This window comes from Triturus cristatus, chromosome 9 (genome assembly GCF_964204655.1).
Source record: "Triturus cristatus chromosome 9, aTriCri1.1, whole genome shotgun sequence".
Taxonomy (NCBI): domain Eukaryota; kingdom Metazoa; phylum Chordata; class Amphibia; order Caudata; family Salamandridae; genus Triturus; species Triturus cristatus.
Window position 1 is genome coordinate 1,015,043,500 of NC_140592.1, and position 20,026 is coordinate 1,015,063,525.

Below are 20,026 nucleotides of genomic sequence, written 5' to 3' on the forward strand. Positions count from 1 at the left end.
GTAGCCTATTATTGGGAGGAAATCACAGTAGCATTGTCTGTGGTGGTAGAGTGAACGTTAGAAATAGATCTGCAGATGGTCCTCCTAAGATTATTGGAAGACATTGAATTAATCAGATACAACATTATTTGTGTTGTTTGCTCTAATGGTGGCAAAGAGAAATTGGAAAGCTAGAGACCTGTTAATCCTCCCAACCTGGCTTCCATGGATCGATTGGAGGAGAGCGAAAGATATGTGGCCAGGGGATGATCACAGAAACATGGGAAGGTTTGGGGACGACACTGTGAATATTTTCATATACATTGTGTTAGAATGTCTATACTAAAGGAATGCAATGATGTTCTTTGAGTAATTTGATCAAATGTTTAGTGTTGTTCAATCAGTTTTCCTTAATTAGGCGAATTGGTATCACCTGCAATATATGTGACTTATGTTCATTAAATTATACTGTAGTGTGATAATTCTAGTGAAAGAACCTTGGATTGTAGCCTCATGATTCTTTTGGAATTCCTTTGCAGATTCTTTGCCTCCAAGAAGTGCAGGAGAATCACTACTATGATCAACTGCAGCCAGTCCTAGAAAGCATGGGTAATGGAGACTTTTGATATGTGTAATTGAACATGTCCAACTTCTTATTAAACTTTGTTGAGTGACTTGTTCAAACTCCAGATGGGCATGAATTGGGAAGACGTGCTCACAATCTTAATTCATCCTTTCCGTAGGAACAATTTCAGAATTTTCTTTCACGTGCAACCTTACATATATAGAGTGCAATTGAAGGGATGTCCTGCTTTTCATTGATCTGTTTTGGATGCATGTGAAAGAGGCATGGTGCAACATCCATTGGCATGCATTGAAAACACTAGAGGGGCATGCTGCAACTCCTCATTAACATGCAGATGAGAGACCGTACAGGTGAGGGGCGTACACTCTTAACCTCAGAGATTGTATCTGAAGAGCATGCTCCATGTTCTCATTGGCATGCATTGGGGTCATGGCATTATCTTAAACTCAGTTAGAGCTTCTAATGAGTGACGCCACAGTAACATTCCCTATCACAACAACATATCTGCTGTTGCTGGTACTTCTAGTTGCTTTTTAAAGGCCATGTCTTCACTAAGAGACACTCGGAGTGTTCATTTATATTTTGGGATTAACATGGGAAACACGGTTTCAACTTTTCCATTGAGTGTTGCAAAATAATGTTCCCTTGTATACCAGCATAAAGTCTGATTTCCGGTTCTGCTAGAGATTGAGGTATACGTGAAAGGCACCAGGGCGGCTCCACCACTAAGGTGGAGGAGCATTGCCCCACTGCTCTCGGAGCAGGAAAAAGGAAAAAAAAATTGCTACGAGGCTGGGTTAGGGCCTGGAAGGAGTGGTTTGCACACTCTTAAGTGCGCATGATGGTTTGGCATCCCGTCTTGGGCCGGACAAACAGTCATGCACACTTTGCGTGTTCCCCACCAGGCTGTACTATAAAGCCTGGTAGGTAACATGCACAGGCTCCCAGTCCCTGGGTGAGCGCCAATCCACGGTACTCAGACCAATCACAAGGCTACATTGCAGCATTGTGATTCGCTTGGGGGTCCTGTGTGCTTCCTCCTTCCGGGTCGAAGCAACGAAGGAGGAGAGATGGTGGCCGGTGGCTGCGAGGAGGTAAGTGGTTTTATTTTTTATATTTCCTCCCCCCGCCCTCCTCTCCTGTTCCCTGCTAGCCACAACTGAAATACACAATATAGTTTTCATGGGTGCAAGAGAAGGAAATGCAAAACATTTCCTCTTCAACTGGTTGCTAGGTGTGACCCAAAATGCTTTCTTTCTTTATTTTTAATTTTATCAAGTCTTCAGAGTCAAAACACTGTTCTGACCCTTTTCTGACTCTTTTTAATCCTGAGTGCTTTTTGGGTGGACGATTTTAAGACTGGTTGTGTCCATGGGTGACATTTTTTCTGTTTGTCTGCTCATTGCTCTGTCAAAGCATGCATTCTAAACATTGGATTAAAAGTTTGATTTACATCTGAATAGTTGTCCTCTCGTTGTCTTTTTTTATATCTGTTTTGTTTCAGACAAGCTGAGCCAAGAGTCCCTCTCTATCGAAACCCTATAAATATTTATTGCCACTGCCAAGTTTGCTACATCAGGAGCTGATCTGATGAAGTAATTTGAGATGTCATCAGTATCTTGAATATAGGTCTAGCCTTATTAAACCTGAATCAGTCATCCTTGAAGACAGCTTGTACGTTACTTCTGCCACCACTTAGGAAGCTTGCTTCTCATGTAGACGAGATTCCTCTTTTATATCATATATCCTCTTTGCAAGGGATCTTAGGACGTGTCCATGACATTGTTTAGCAGCACCACTTTGGCAAGTTCTGAGAGCCTGAGTTCACTCAGGACAGGTCTTTTAGTAGGCAAACGTTTCTCCATTGTGTTAAATAAGGAAAAAGATTAAAGGTGAATTTATTGTTTTGGGAGCTGAAGATGCAGATCCAACCATTTGGGGGAAAAGTCTTCCTGGAAAAATAGCCTGTGTAGGTTTCCCCAAATTAAACTTAATCGTCAGCCTCAGTCTTTTCTTTACACAGGCGTAAGGGCAAAGGGTCCTTGGATATTAAATTGGTTTGTCTGTTCTTCAAAATAGTTAGTGCGAGATATTCAGCTTCATTTGTTGGTATTGAGTTAAAAGATTCCTTTAGTGCAAAGTTTAAGGGGAAGGAGCACACTCCTAGCAACCCAGCACCAGTTCTCTCATTGCATTCCGGTTGATGCATTTCATAAAGTGTTTGAATTCTCTTTAATGCAAAGGTTTTTGCCACTAGCATGGACACATCCAGATCTTGCATTTCTGAACATGTTTCTAGGTTCCTGCCTGTCTTCAGCAGAACATAGCAGGTAGGTGTGGGGGTACTAGATCTGTCGGAGCCAGATCAGTTGGTTTTCTCAATGCAGACTGAAATTTGCATAGAGGTAAAATAGTGTAAGAAGATATAAATCAATGAACACAGGTCTCATTAGAGGTGGGGGGTGACTCTCGGAGCCTTTGTTTGGTAGGAGAATATCCTTGAGGTCTGAAATTTGTCTAGCAGGATTTCAGTGCAGCAGTGGGTCTGTGTCATAGCTGCATTCTAGCACAATACCCTCATCTATTGCTCTCTGTGAACTTTTGGCTTAACCATCCTGTTTGGTCAGCATGGAGGCACATTTTGCTGAAACAGCAGACATAAAACACACATTGAAGGGTAATCTAAAACCAGAGTCAGAGTGCGGTTACTTTACACACACAGCTTGAAGACGGAGGGACAGGCTTTTGAAAATGCTCACGTTAGAGGGCTATGACTTAACTGAGGAAATAGTTATTTGTATCTGAGAAAAGCCTCTTAGATCAGTGGGTCTTGAACAGTGAAAGGCTACTCAAGGTTTAATTTTCTTATACACTACACCCATCTCACTCTCAACACCAGTTTTGGTGTTGTAGAGGATGCAGGTGAGGCTGTTTGGTACATCCCTTCCAAAAGCACATTCACCCAACACTTACTCTCTACAGTGGCACTTTAAAAAAAAAAATCTCTCTCTATATATATATATATATTATCTACTGGCGGTTGCCAGTAGATAGTTATAGTTAGGACCGTGTTTCCATAGGAAATCCGCAACATTCTATTTGGAATAACTTTGGCGCCGATTGACGAATCCTCGCGAAATTCTCAAAATAGGCGGGGCGCTCCGTGACGCTCCTTCGCTGAAAGTCTCGGGGGGGATTCGTCAAGCGGGGGCTGAGAAAAAGGGGGGGTCCCAAAACGTGTTTTCCCCATGCATTTTTCCATAGGACCTTTAGTCCGAGCTACAGCCCGAACGGCTGAACAGAATTACTTGAAATTTGGCAGAGAGGTAGCCCTCAGGTCAGGGATGTGCCTTTTGAAGGTCTCGTGTAAATCTGTTCAGTATTTCCTGAGAAAATAGCATTTAAATGAATATATATATATCTATAGGCGCGCTCCGAGCGCGTACCGTAAGCTTACCGTACGCGCACGCCGCCGTGCACGAGCGCGATTCTGATTGGTTGTTAGATCTCAGTAAACATTCGAATCGGTCGAAACCAGGAAGTATCGGCCGCCATTTTGTCTCTCACAGTCTGAGGGGGTGAAAAATAAAGGTGGAGAACGTGAAAAGGGGGCAGGGTGGACAGTTCCTGACCCCCTAGCCTTTGTCAGGGGGTCCCAGAAGGACCCCCAAGGGCAAAAATTAATTTTATTTTTTTTCCGAAAAATCGCCGAATGCGCGTAGCGTACGCGCACGGCGTAAACGGAAAAATTCCGCGAGAAAAATTCCGCGAACTTCGCGTAACGATTACGCGTACCGTACGCGCACGGCAAAAAAATGTTTTCAAAAAGGAAAGCTTAAAAAAAAATAACAAAAATTGTGAGGTAAGGTTGGCTCTTAAAAGAGCCGTTGGGTTAATACAGGGATAGAGGAAAGAAAGAATGGGAATATTATGAGCGTCTACAAACGTGCTGGTCTATCTTATTGTTAATAAGGGAAACACTGGTCTCCCCAAAAACAATAAGACCACAACACGTTGTACACCTCATTGCAACCCTCCGAAATCGAGGGTTAATGTCCAGAGGAGCAGAAGAAGGTGATGCTCCCACCTCAGAGGAAGGGCTCAGCTGAGCTGCCGATGATGTACTCGGCTGAGCTTCTGAGGTTGGGCTCCGGTGACTTACTGAAGAGTTTTCTTGTCGAGCAAAGGTCCTGGGATGTTTATCTCTAAGGTATCTCATCATAGAGTGATTTCCAAAGGAATACTTCTTCCTTGGATCTCCTCTAGATAAAACACGGTCACAAAGTGTGCAAGTGACCAATGGAGCATTGACCTTTTTCTGCCCCTCTGGAAAAGTAAAATACTCCCACACAAAAGAATCCTTTTGTTTCCTCCTTCTCTGTCTGATGATGGTGCTGCTAGGCTCACTCTCAGAAGAGGTCTGCTGCTCTGCCATTGTATCTCAATGTCAATTCAGCTCCTTCTCCCAGGGGATCTCAAGCAGTAATGAGGGGAATGGGTGTGGTGTGGGAAGTTTCTGGAACTGAAAGTAGTTTCAACCAATGAAAAGTGTTCTTTGTGGATCACATGACCTACCGTGCGCGCTCCGTAAGCTTACGGTACGTGCTCGTAAACAAGTATGCATGCGCAAACGTGACGCTTACGGAGCGCTTACGGAGCGCGTACGTAAGACGCACTCGCGCATGCGCATTACACGCCCCTGCGTAACCGCGACGTTGCTTCCGCACAACGCGCATGCGTGTACACGTACGTCACGTACGTATCACGTAAGCGCACTGTACTTATGACGTACGGAGCGCGTAGCGTCAGCTTACCGTACGCGCACGGCAAAAAATGCTTAAAAAAAAAAAATACAAGTTTCAAGAGTTGTAGAAGATAATAACTGTGATGTACAACTGTATGTAAACATTAATTTTTTTAAAATTAACCATTCCATAATGCAGGATATAGTACATATATTATTTTATACATAGGTTGGATATTATTTTTTTACCAAAAATCTCCCCAAAAAATTTGCATTTAAAAAACCGTACAAATTCACTGAAAAAACCATAGGTTTCACACACGTTATAGTTAGGAATTAGCATTTAAAAAACCTTGCAAATTCACTGAAAAAACCATAGGTTTCACACATGTTATAGTTAGCAGGACATTTCACTCGTGAAAAACCAATGAAATTCCCCCGTTATAGTTAGTGCAGGCAACTATAACTCACGCGAACGCAATCCTCTGCTGATGATGTCAAATATTACATCACTGATGACATATGTGTCTTTATGAAAAATAAATATTTGTAAAATATGTATAGCTAAAGATTAATGGAAGAAGACATGGGTAAATAAGTGTCTAAATACAGTGATGTAATATTTGACATCATCAGCAGAGGATTGCGGTCGCGTGAGTTATAGTTGCCTGCACTAACTATATCGGGGGAATTTCATTGGTTTTTCACGAGTGAAATGTCCTGCTAACTATAACATGTGTGAAACCTATGGTTTTTTCAGTGAATATATATATATATATTTTTATTCAACAGAACAAGTAGCACAAGAGAAAGCTTACTAGTTGCAGTAATGAAATCAAATCTCAACTCCGATTGAATATAATCATTATCTGCATGCTCCCCACCCCCTCCCGCCCAATCATCAATGCAAAACAGTATATGCCGATGGTATTTTCTGTCATGAATATGTGGTTGCGTTGTGGACCAGGTGAATAGTCTCTGATGAGATGAGGGAGGGGTCTTCTACGGTGTTATTGGCTTGGGTGTCTGTGTCTGGGTCTCTTGTGTGGTTCACCCACTGGGCTGTTGCGTGTCACCTCCTATGTCTAACCCAAAGTAACGTCTCCAGGGGTCCCAGATCCTGTGAAACTTTTTTTTGGCATCCTCTGCTACGATATGTGACCTATTTAGCCGTCATGTATATGTCCATCCCTCTTGTTCATTCCTGGATAATCGGCCTGTCGGCCACTCCCGGCAATGTCTCTCTTAGCCACAGCCAGCCCCAAAGAGATAAAACTCAGCTGTGTTCTAGTTATGTCCACCTCACTCGAGATCCCCAGTAGCACGAATTTGGGCTCTATCTGCAACGTTGCCCCTAAGACAGTTCCCAATAATCCCATCACCTGTGTCCAGAATGGTACGAGTGCAGGACACACCCAGATCGTATGATAAAAATCTCTGTAGTGATCAGCTCCACACAAGTAGAGGTGGTTCAGAGAGGTTTATTCAGGATAGTTACAAGATCTAAGAACCATCCCCCCTTCTGTACACAAAAGAAAAAGAACGAAATAACATCGTCAGAGAAAAGGAGAAAAAGAACCACGAATAACTGCCCCAAAACATACCCACTGGCCAGAACAGGAATGTGAGAAGGCAGAAGAGGAATGAACCAACAACACTCAGGACTAAAGGATGTAGAAAACACAGAGAAGGAAAACACGGGAAAAAAGCTGAGGAAAGCTAAGAATCCACACAAGGCATGTATCAAAAACAACCTGAACTAGTCAAGTCAAAGAACCTAACCTAAGGGAGAGGAAGGTGTCAGAAATCTGTTGGATTCTGAAGTCCACCAAAATAGAGAGAAAGGAAAAAATTATCTCTTTCTTGAGTCCCCTCACTCACCAGGGTCTCCCCACGGTGACATGCTTCATCATTGGGGTCCTCCCAGTCCTCTACGGACTGAGGCGTGCTGCGACTTGCGAATTACGTAGGAGGACTAAAAATCAGATTATGTGTAGTGCAAGTGAAAGTGTGGTGGAGTGGGATAAGGTAAATTAAAATAATCAGCTAGTGGGCCAAATATATTTTATTAATGCTCCTAGCTAATTGACTTAAAAACGGGGTGATATGCTAAAGGCCCTAACTATAATGGATAGGTGTACCTAGCATATGGTCAACTAGTTTCGAGCTTCCCCAGCTCTTCTTCAGGACTCCACCGGGACCAGCCCAGTGTGAAAGCACCACTCCTAGTTAACCTAATTAAGGTGCAAAAGTGAGACGCTGCAACTGTATGGCATGCGTTACAATTAATACATACGTAATGTACGTCAGGCAATATCTGTAGGATACAATAAAATACAAATATTAAAGGAACAAAAAGTCATATGCACTGTTATCATTATCAATTGTGAGCACACTACACCCAAGTGTTCGTACACTCTTGCCTCTGATGTGCCTCTATGTGGTTTAAAAAAGAAAGAAACGTTAGGTAACTTTCTCCATGCTGGCGCTGTGCTGAGAAGTGAGCCGAAAATCCCAAATATATACAAAAGAACCTCACACGTCTGACACAACATACAACACACACAAGACTAACGGTAAAAAGACATTACATACATTTTAAGAAGCAACAATGTGCCTCATGGTCAACGGAGGGGGTGTGGCGATCTCGTACACCTAAGGGAATGGTAAATGAGGTCGTTAAACGGTGGCGAGCTCCGTATCTGTGGCTGGCCCTTAGGGAGAGAAAACGGGAAAAAGAATCGCTCTCCGCGATATGAGTGGGCATGGTGGTCTTCCCAAAGGTTATCACTTGTACGTGGACAACCACACTCATGAACACCTACTGGGGCCAAAACCTCACGGACCGCATTCTGGCGTGTCCCCGGTGAGGAGCTGTTTATCAATGGGTCTTTCCTCATCGAAAGCGAGGAGGGCTCGCCGTCGGAGTCCCTTCCGGGTGGGGCCATTTTGGATAGGGATATTATTACGAGAGAGTGTGTTCTAGCGCTAGGGCTACTGTACACATCAAATCATGCGTGAAAATGTGGTGAGAAGGAAAAATGATGAGGAACAATACCTTCATAAGGCAGAAATTAATGCCTCATGTGATGTATACTAAAAAAAGGGGGCATTATCTCTATGGAGCAGCCATGATGGATAAGGCCAAGTTACAACAGAATAACTTGATAAACCTCATAGAAGATGATCTCAATCAACTGAGTATATAGTGCTTGTCCCGAAAGGGGAAACAAACAGAGGTAGTGGAGTTCTACAACTCTTGAAACTTGTATTTTTTTTTTTTAAGCATTTTTTGCCGTGCGCGTACGGTAAGCTGATGCTACGCGCTCCGTACGTCATAAGTACAGTGCGCTTATGTGATACGTACGTGACGTACGTGTACACGCATGCGCGTTGTGCGGAAGCAACGTCGCGGTTGCGCAGGGGCGTGTAATGCGCATGCGCGAGTGCGTCTTACGTACGCGCTCCGTAAGCGTCACGTTTGCGCATGCATACTTGTTTACGAGCACGTACCGTAAGCTTACGGAGCGCGCACGGTAGGTCATGTGATCCACAAAGAACACTTTTCATTGGTTGAAACTACTTTCAGTTCCAGAAACTTCCCACACCACACCCATTCCCCTCATTACTGCTTGAGATCCCCTGGGAGAAGGAGCTGAATTAAATCGCAGTGTGATAAATAAATCGGGGCGACCAAAAAGTAGAGAAATCACAAAACTCACGGTAAAGTAAATGAAAGTATGGAGACATGATGGATATCGGGGATGTTGAAAATGAACCTGCATTATAAAGGGTTGTAAGGTTAAGGCAAGTATATCGCTCATGTCATGTAAATTGTCCCCAAGGTATATCATCATTCAGACCTTTGCTGTCAGACCGTAACTTAAACACCCAACGTTGTTCTTTTTCGTGCAGCCCTTCCTGATCTAAAAACATGGGATTGGACAAAGGAGATTCAGAGAGCCCATCGCTTCCCATTTTCTATAAAGAATACACGATAGGGTGACCAGCCATATCCACGAGCAATTCTTGTCAGCTTTAATAACTTTCTTGCAAGAGAGGAACTCTTAATGTTAGCAAAACCTGAGAAGAAGATATCTGCCAAAGGCTGTACTTTCTTCGTACGGCCAGATTTCTGCCAGGCAACAGTGGCCCAGCGATGGCAGCTTAGACAGCTAATACCTCAATTTCAGCAGAAAGGGGCCACGGTTTATCTTCAGAACCCCGCCAAACTTAAAGTTGTATGGAAGGATCAAACAAAATTCTTTTTCTCAGAGATCAAAGCTAAAGAGTTCTTACTCACGTCATAATATATGGTCAGTGCTAGATATTGGACATTTTATATATGTATCTGTCTAGCGTAGCGCTATCTGCTTTCAGAATTCAGTTTTTTTTTTTTTTTTTTTTTTTGGTAAGGGTCGGAGCCAGAGAGATATGGCATTCCATCTTACACAGGAACTGTTAGTTCCTGAGCCTCATGTGTGGGGGAGGGGGTTGGGTGGGTGGTCCTCAACCTGGGGGTTGAGGCGGTGGTGGGGGTGGTGGGGTTGGTGGTGGGTGGTGTGGCATAAAACAGCATTGATGATTGAGCTGGGCTATACAAACCTTGGTGGGTTGATCTCTATACGTTATGTGAGAGTTTATTGGCAAAAGGTTTTTTTGATTCAATTAAATAGGTTACGATTGATGGTACTCTTCAAAAATTTTCAATATGGTGAGGAAAATTAAAATCTGTTCTCTTAATGTCAATGGTCTGAATGATTTTAAAAAGGTGGGGATTCTGCGACACTTGATTCAACTTCTTCAAATTGACATCTTATGTCTGCAGGAGACACATATCCCTTGGTCCAAGAGGAATTTGTTTAAAAATCTTGACCTAGAGTTACTAGTTTGTTCTAAACAATTGGGAATAACCAGAGGTGTCGCTATTCTTACAAAACGCGGGATTGGGAAATGTACTAGATCTTTAGCCGACAAATGGGGGAGATGGGGGATTGCAGAAATCATTATTGATGGGAATAAATTGACTATCTGTTCTTTATACGGGCCTAATTTAGACGATAAGGAGGTATTTAATACAATTAATTCTGAACTGGCAGTTTGGGATCATCCTTTAATCCTATGTGGTGATTTCAACATCAATATTAATGCTGATTGTAATATTAGGAATTTTAGGAATTATAGAGACCGGAAACCCCAAACGTTTAAAGCTCTTAGAGAATTAACATTTAATAACGAACTGGTTGTTGTCTGGAACAAATTTAGACCTTTAGAATCAGGTTTTACTTATTTTTCGGCCCCACACCAAAAATTTGTACGTCTGGATTATTTTTTTATTTCAACTCAACTTGTCAGTAATAGCAGTATTGAAGTCTTACCCCAAATCATCTCTGATCACAATCCTATTGTCTTAGATTTGTCGCTTTCTCATTCTGGCCATTTACAAAAAAGACCGTGGACATTTCAGAGAAATTTATTGCTAGATCAAGATTATTTAGCTCATATGGCCCTGGTAATCAAGGAATTTTTTGCGAAGAATAATAATACTGCCTCTGTACAAATGGTATGGGATACTTTTAAATCGGTTATAAGGGGTGAGACCCTGAGTTATTCGAATCTTCGTAAAAAGAAACAATTAGCTGCATTCAGAGAGAGTCTGGATCGAATAAGGCAAGCAGAAATCAAATTAGCCTCTTGTGTTAGGCTGGGTTCAGCGATACAAGAAGCTCAAAAATTGCTGGCCACTGCACGGTCGACTGTTTACTCTTTTTTAGCCAATCAGGTAGCTGAGAAGTACAAATTATTTAAAAAGGACTGTTATGAACTAGGTGAACAAACCGGCAGAATATTAGCCCAGAGAGTGAGACAGAAAGCAACCGCTACGGATATTGCTCAAATATTGGACATGGAAGGGGTTATTCAGGAATCCAAGTCTGGTGTCTTAGAAGCATTCCGAAACTTCTATCAATCTTTGTATAATCGATCAAATGACGGTACTAGTGTCTGTGAAGATGCTTCCAACTATCTTCCGGAAATTGAACATCTTTCCTCTCTTACGGAAGTTCAAAAAAATACATTAACCGATTCAGTCACTTGGGAAGAGATAGAAGGGGCTATTTTAGGCTTGGCATCTGGCAAAGCAGTCGGACCAGACAACATCCCTCTAGAATTTTATCGAACATTCCGTAATATGTTACAACCAGAGTTATTGAAAATATTTCAAGAAGCATTTAACGGTCGGCCACCTCCATCATGGTCTCTAGCCACTATTGTTGTATTAAAAAAAAAGGGAAGGATCCTATGGATCTTGGATCATACAGACCTATATCCTTAATAACATCAGATAGTAAAATCTTCTCTAAAATATTAGCTAATAGATTAAATGATTTAATGCCAAACTTAGTGGCTGAGTCGCAACATGGATTTATTAAAAAGAGAGATACAACTGATCATGTTAGAAGGATCATTACGTTGCTAGATTGGGCACAAGCCACGGGATCCCCAGTCGGAATTGCCTTACTTGATGCTGAGAAGGCATTTGATAGGGTTGATTGGGGTTTCCTTTGGCAAGTACTGATCTGGAAAAAATTCCCGGCTGAATTTTTATCAGCTCTTAAAGCCTTATATAATCAACCCAAGGCTGTAATTCGTATTGCTTCTGAGACATCTACTATATTATCAATAACAAGGGGGACCAGGCAAGGGTGCCCATGTTCGCCTCTTTTATTTGCACTTTATATTGAGTCTTATTTACAAAAACTAATACATCAGGAAAATATCCCACCGGTTATAATTCATCAAGTAGAGTATAAAATCTTTGCATATGCTGATGACGTCGCGATTGCTACTTCAGATATCAGTCTGGCATTTCCTAAAATTGTAGAGGCAGCTCGAGAATTTGGTTTATATTCTGGATATAAATTAAATATAGCCAAAACACAAATAATTCATTCTAATGCTAGCCTACCAACGGATCTGACATATGCTAAAACGGCCCTATATTTGGGCGTAACAATTTCTGCTAAGGTTGAGGATATTGTTAATCTTAATCTCAACCCATTACTCGTTTCAACTTCTAGATCTCTCGAAAGGTTAAATAATCTCCATCTTTCCCTTTATGGTCGTACCAATGTAATCAAGATGCTCTTTTTCCCCAAATTTCTTTATTTTTTTCGCACTATACCATTATTATTACCCTCTACTTTATTTACAAAAATAGATAGAATATTTTCAAGATTTTTCTGGGGATATAAGAGAGCTAGGCGTTCTTTCAAGTGGTGTTCACTTCCTACTTATAGAGGAGGTTGGGGACTACCAGATTTTCGGTTATATTATTTGGCAATATCACTTAAATTTACGAGAGTCCTAATTTTTCAAGAATCACCACCCAGGGACCTTACTTATCCAACTATTTATGAAATGATTTTAGGTATGCAAGCACGTCAATGCCTTGTACGTTTTTCAGAACCAAGCTACTATAAAAAAACAAGATTTAAAGTTATATCGACCATTTTTCAGGTATGGAGACAATGTAAGAAAAGGTTTTGCTTTAATAACATTACCTATTATACACCATTGTATAATAACCCGACTCTGCCATCAATATTCTCAGATCAGATTCTTCAGCAATGGCAAAGACTTAATATATTTAATTTAGGCGATCTTTATCAAGAAGGACGATTTGTTTCATTTTTGTATTTACAACAAAACTATAATGTACCTCAAAAAGACTTTTTTAAGTACTTGCAAATACGTAGTTTTTTACTCACCAAGAATTTGTTATATACTAATAACATCAGGAAAATTGATATACTCGAACGTTGCAAGAAACAAAATAGAATTGGCATAATGTATCAGACTATGCTGACCCGGAAAGAAGACAATCTTGAGTTGTTCAATTTAAAATGGCAAAAGGATTTGGGTATAGAGATTATTACCTTATCTGATGCTTTATACTTATCTGATTTAGTTCTAATTAATGGATCTTTTAAAAGTCAATTCTTTATGAGTATTTTTGATTTATATTATACTCCAGCTAAATTGATGAAATGGAAAGCTAATAGGGGTGATAAATGTAGTCGATGTAATCTTCTGGGTGCAAATGCTGCACATATGTTTTTTTTCTGTTCAAAGCTAACTCAATTTATCTTCGAAATCCAAATATTTTTGAATAATATTATGAATTCATCCGTTATCCTTTCTGCCGAATTTGTCATTTGTGGCGTTCAATCAAATTCTGTTAAAGCATGGACAATTGCTGAAGAAGGCTTTTTATTTATATCTATGTCTATTTTTCGATACTGTATCACTTCCCATTGGCTTGATTCTGACTCTCCATCATTTATACAATGGCAATCGAAATTGTTGAATATTTATCAGCTAGAGCAAGCTGTGTATCGGCTAAAAGGGAAGAAAAAGAGAGCTCTAGGCTTAAATATCTGTGCCCCTATTAGCAACTGGATTCAGTCTTAGAAGAGAAGACAAACTTTTCTTTCTCAATTGTGTTAACTTTTCCTGTTTTTTTCTCTTTATTTTCATGTATGCCTTGTTAAGCTCGTTCAATTATCTATGCTGTTGTGAAAATTGAAAAAAAAAAAAATCAAAAAAAAAAAAAAATCGATGTGTACAGTAGCCCTAGCGCTAGAACACACTCTCTCGTAATAATATCCCTATCCAAAATGGCCCCACCCGGAAGGGACTCCGACGGCGAGCCCTCCTCGCTTTCGATGAGGAAAGACCCATTGATAAACAGCTCCTCACCGGGGACACGCCAGAATGCGGTCCGTGAGGTTTTGGCCCCAGTAGGTGTTCATGAGTGTGGTTGTCCACGTACAAGTAAGTGATAACCTTTGGGAAGACCACCATGCCCACTCATATCGCGAAGAGCGATTCTTTTTCCCGTTTTCTCTCCCTAAGGGCCAGCCACAGATACGGAGCTCGCCACCGTTTAACGACCTCATTTACCATTCCCTTAGGTGTACGAGATCGCCACACCCCCTCCGTTGACCATGAGGCACATTGTTGCTTCTTAAAATGTATGTAATGTCTTTTTACCGTTAGTCTTGTGTGTGTTGTATGTTGTGTCAGACATGTGAGGTTCTTTTGTATATTTTGCGATTTTCGGCTCACTTCTCAGCACAGCGCCGGCATGGAGAAAGTTACCTAACGTTTCTTTCTTTTTTAAACCACATAGAGGCACATCAGAGGCAAGAGTGTACGAATACTTGGGTGTAGTGTGCTCACAGTTGATAATGATAACAGTACATATGACTTTTTGTTCCTTTAATATTTGTATTTTATTGTATCCTACAGATATTGCCTGACGTACATTACGTATGTATTAATTGTAACGCAGGCCTTACAGTTGCAGCGTCTCACTTTTGCACCTTAATTAGGTTAACTAGGAGTGGTGCTTTCACACTGGGCTGGTCCCGGTGGAGTCCTGACGAAGAGCTGGGGAAGCTCGAAACTAGTTGACCATATGCTAGGTACACCTATCCATTATAGTTAGGGCCTTTAGCATATCACCCCGTTTTTAAGTCAATTAGCTAGGAGCATTAATAAAATATATTTGGCCCACTAGCTGATTATTTTAATTTACCTTATCCCACTCCACCACACTTTCACTTGCACTACACATAATCTGATTTTTAGTCCTCCTACATAATTCGCAAGTCGCAGCACGCCTCAGTCCGTAGAGGACTGGGAGGACCCCAATGATGAAGCATGTTACCGTGGGGAGACCCTGGTGAGTGAGGGGACTCAAGAAAGAGATAATTTTTTCCTTTCTCTCTATTTTGGTGGACTTCAGAATCCAATAGATTTCTGACACCTTCCTCTCCCTTAGGTTAGGTTCTTTGACTTGACTAGTTCAGGTTGTTTTTGATACATGTACTGTTGGAGGGTGAACCTAACCGTTAACCTCTAATTCCCCCCTATTTTTTGATAATCCACACAAGGCACCAGGAGAAAACATCACAAAAGAAACAGAAAAGAAGAAAGAAAACAAGGAAGATGAGGAAAAGTAAAAGGATAATCCTCACCCAAGTCAAACACCATCATCAATACATAATAACAAAATATAGTGTAAAGACAACAGTGCATAATAACAATAGAAAGTTCAATAAAATGAAAATATAACTATATGTGAGGTTCGGGAGGACTATAACCCGAAAGCAAACCCTCAAAAGATAAGGGATTACAGCAGTAACAGATGGGACTAAGACCCATAGCAACCATAGTCCTTGTAAAATTGACATCGGGAAAACAAAAAGAGGTTGAGCAAAGTCACCAAACAGATATGGGTAGGAACCCATATAATAATGCAAAGAGGTTGAGTGATGTCAAGTAACAGATATGGATAGGGACCCATATAGTAATGCGAAAAGGAATAAAACCCTCGCATAGCTCCCAGGATGAAGACAAACAGATAAGGGTAGGAACCCATATAATAATGCGAAAAGGACTGGAACCCTTGCATAGCCCAAAGGAGGAAGACAGAACATAGTTGTGCACATGTGAGACGTGTACAAATGTACAATGAAGTACAATGAACAGATGGGAGAAAGACCCACTGCGATTCCCATGTAGGGAATCTTAAAGCATGCATGAGACAGTAAGGAATTGAGATGTGTACGAATGTACAGTGAGCAGATGGGACTGAAACTTATAGCATGCATGGACTCTTGACGGCGTGTACCATGATAGCGTGTACCTACATGGTGTATACCTAGGGTCCATAAACCAAAAGGAAGCCCAATCCTCGTGTAAGGGATAGTGAGAAAACGGTATAAATGCAAGCCCAACATACCATGTAGGACCAACCCTAGTGTAAGGAATGGAAACGTGAAATGTGATAACTCACCATTGAGATGGGACTGATAGACTGGGACTAATAGACTCCTAACAAAATAAATGAATTCAGAAATGTGCATACAGCATGTCATTAAAATTACAAAAAACCAATTTTCCTTTGAAGTACTGCGAGAAGAGACAAAGCAAATAATGTTAGGCACATCACAAAGCAACCATAACATGAGCTGCATTGGCACGCTATTATTCAAACCATCGAAAATGTAGAGATGTGTGCCACCTCCTAGAATATAATAAAAATGTCAGTGTTAAAGACGTTCCTCTGACCAACAAGTGAATTTGTTGCAGGGCATGTTTTGTTGCAGAGCGTCCAACCGTTCACCATAGAGCGTATGTTAAAACACGCCGACAATTGCTAATGTTAACGATCCACAGACAAAAACCTCCTCTTTCAGAAACGTAGTGTAGGCAAAACGGGAGGTGATGACGCGTAGCTAAACTCAAATGTTCACCACATCTTTCCTTCAAGATGGCGGCACACCGTGTCATGCCATGCCGGGTGACTTATGGCAGCAGCGTCTCCCAAAACACCAAAAAGGCAAACAATCAGGGAAGACTTGAAGAACATAGACTCACCTTGGCGTTCCTGTCAGAGAATAACTGTCTTGGAACTGCTGCAGTTCTAACATAGACGTGGCTGGCAAACTGCAACCTACTTAACGAGTAAATATTATGCTCCGCCAAATCCAAGATGGCAGCACGCTGCATCACGCCGTGCCGAGTGGCTCCCGGCAACAGCGTGACCCGAAACGTTGGCCAGCAGCTGAGAAATCCCACGGAGAAACGAATGCATCACAGGTGTCCGTGACAGGCTGTAGGACACAGGTGAGTGGGTGCGCGCCAGGCACACGCTTGTCACAAGCTTCTTTCAAATTTGAACATGAAGATGACCGTTACATCCGCTGCAGACAAGAAGTCTCAGCGTTGGCCAGCAATCAAAGACAAAGATGAGTCATACCTGACACATCCCGTAGTGGAAACTCGTAGCTCCTTGAGATTCGTCACCACAGTAACGTCTCCAGAGGTCCCAGAACCTGTGAAACTTTTTTTTGGCATCCTCTGCTACGATATGTGACCTATTCAGCCGTCATGTATATGTCCATTCCTCTTGTTCATTCGTCCAGAGCTCTCCGTTGTGCGAGATGCTGACAAGGTCAATGTAAGACCAGTTGTAGAAACATTCTACATCAGATCCAAAAGTCACAATTGGTGGAAACGTACTGATAGCTTGTAGCTTCATGTAAGAAAAAAAAAACGATCTACAAGACCATGTGTTTGTGCAAGACGGCACCACCGCAGCCAGAAATCAGGCAGCCACTTGTAGAGTTAGATAGAAATAACATGTCCCTGTGAGTTACAATCTGCGTAGCGTCAGTGAAGTGAAAAAAGGGACTTACTGTAAATGTAAATTCACCCTGCGAAGCATCCATGACATATCTTAATGTAGTAGGTTCTTGAGACGGAGTGCAGGACACTTCTGTGGGACTGGCAAGGGGATAGTCTCATTCAGAGGTTGGCTGGCGCACACGTGAAACAGCACATTTCTTCACCAGACAGTGTAGACAACAATGTGTGGCACTGAAGATGGACGTTGTTGAATGACAGGCTTACCCTCACAGAAGGCAGAGCAGAGACGTGTAGAGAAGATGGGGAGTAGACACCCAAACTTGAAAGGACAGCTTGTGAAGTAGCACTTCCCCAGACACACAGGAACAACTGGTAGACTGCTGTGGGCGACTGATGTAGAGGTCACTGGTGGGGTCAGGATGCCAGTTGCTTAAGATTAACTTGAGTTGATCTGTACTTTAAATGTTGCTTGAAGTTTGATGAGGTGACAGACGCAGGTTCTATTAAGATCGTCGCCAAAAATTGTAGTGATCAGGTCCACACAAGTAGAGGTGGTTCAGAGAGGTTTATTCAGGATAGTTACAAGATCACAAGAGGGACAGAACAAGACCAAATGAAGACCCCACCAGAAGCAGCCAGCATGGTGCTCAGCCCAGCCAACTGTGAGTATTTCACTCCCAACATTCCATGTTATGTCATTGCACCAAGATTCCATTGGCAGGGCTAGAATAACATCAGAGTCAAGATCCAACAATCTCCCTTTGTGGCGGTGAACATCAGGCAGCATGGCGACTCCGCCCTTCTCATTCTATGTAATCTATCTCTATCATAGTATGTTCGGTGCAGTATTTTAAGGTGGATAAGTTGAAGTCTTGCCTTTATAGTCACCTCTCTGGGGTGCATTAATGCCGCCTCCCAATCAATATCTTCCATGGATCCCACATCTTCATCCCATCTTGCAGGAAGGCTTAGCAATCCATCAGGGATGTTGTTATAAAAAGTTTTATATGTGAGGGAAACCGCTTTATCGGTCAATTCCTCTTGAAGAAGTCTACCCTCTAGGGGTGTGTATTCTGGAAATTGCTTACTAGGTATGTTTTCTGCCTGCCACGCATGGCGCAGTTGTGCAGATTTAAGGAATTGGGACGCATTCATATTATATTCTTGTTTAAGTTTTGCCCAGGTTTTAAGTTCTCAGTTTTCAGTGATGTCCCCTATCGTGGCGATCCAGAGAAGGTCCCAGGTCTCAAACCCTGTGAGTTTGCGTAGTTCTCTGAACCAGTTCCCTTCCCAGAGCGGTGTGGTCCACGTAATCCATTTCATCCACCCTAGGGTTTTGCTAGCCCTTTGCCAAGCCAGTAAGGTCACTTGAGTCACAGGCATTAGACATGAGCCACCCTTCCCCCCCATAAAGGTAGTGCAGATGTGTATGTGGTTGCATTATCTCTCTCTCAAGGCGGTATGTGGAATGGTCTCTATCTTTGTGTCCATTCGTTTATAGGCAGCATGTGGGACGCCCAATAGTAAGCCTCTATATCGGGGAGTGCAATCCCTCCTTTATAGGGGTTGCGCTGTAGTGTCCGGAGTGCAATTCTGGGATGCCTGTCTTGCCATATTAGTGATCTGATTTTACTATCTATATCTGTAAAGATGGCCCTAGGCAGGGGATGACGAGTTTTGGAGGACATACAAAAGTTGAGGCAGAGTGATCATTCTAAAGAGAGCCGCTCGACCAAGCAGGGCGAGAGGAATCTCCATCCACCTCTCTAGGTCAGCCCTAAAGTTACTCAGGACATCCCCCAGGTTCTCCCGTCTACATATCTCCGCATGGGGCGTGGCAAAAATACCCAGATATTTAAGACCCCTCAGCACTACCCGCAGCTTGGCGGGTAGGAAACAGTCTAGCCGTGTGTTAGTCAGGCAATAGAATGTAGATTTATTCCAATTAATTTTATACCCCGAGTGTCACCTGTAGTTTGTAATCAAGTTGAAAAGGGCTGGAATGGTCGTCTCGGGGTGTGTGATGTACATCAGGATATCATCAGCATAGAGAGAGATATTCTCCTCCTCTGTGTCCTCGGCCGTAACGAGGAAACCTCGAATCAAGGGGTGTATTCTAATGGCACAGGCCAGTGACTCCAGAGTGAGCGCAAAGAGGAGAGGTGACAGGGGGCAGCCCTGTCTCGTCCCCCTCTCAATAGGGAAGGGTGCCGAATACCAACAATTGACCCGCACTGTGGCCATCGGTTGTTGATATAGAAGTGCCACCCAGCTACGGAACTTCGATCCGAGACCAAATTGAGCCAGGGTGGCATCGAGGAACTGCCAGTTTACAGCGTCAAATGCTTTTTCGGCGTCTAATTATAAAAACACGTGGGGACTCGTCCTGTTTCGCACCTCCATAAGCCAATTGTGTGTGTGTCTGAGGTTTAAGTGGGTGGATTTACCTGGCATAAATCCAGACTGGTCTTCGTGGATCAGACCCGTAGTCACACCCA

At 42.3% G+C, this 20,026-nt stretch overlaps 1 protein-coding gene across 1 annotated transcript in view; it reads left to right on the plus strand.

Annotated features, from left to right (window-relative positions):
- The window catches only part of ANGEL1 (angel homolog 1), a 332,990-nt gene that overhangs the window by 113,740 nt on the left and 199,224 nt on the right, over positions 1-20,026 (plus strand). The window contains exon 4 of the mRNA XM_085626689.1: positions 519-588. Within this exon, the coding sequence (XP_085482815.1) occupies positions 519-588 (70 nt within the window). The remainder of the gene's footprint in view (positions 1-518; positions 589-20,026) is intronic.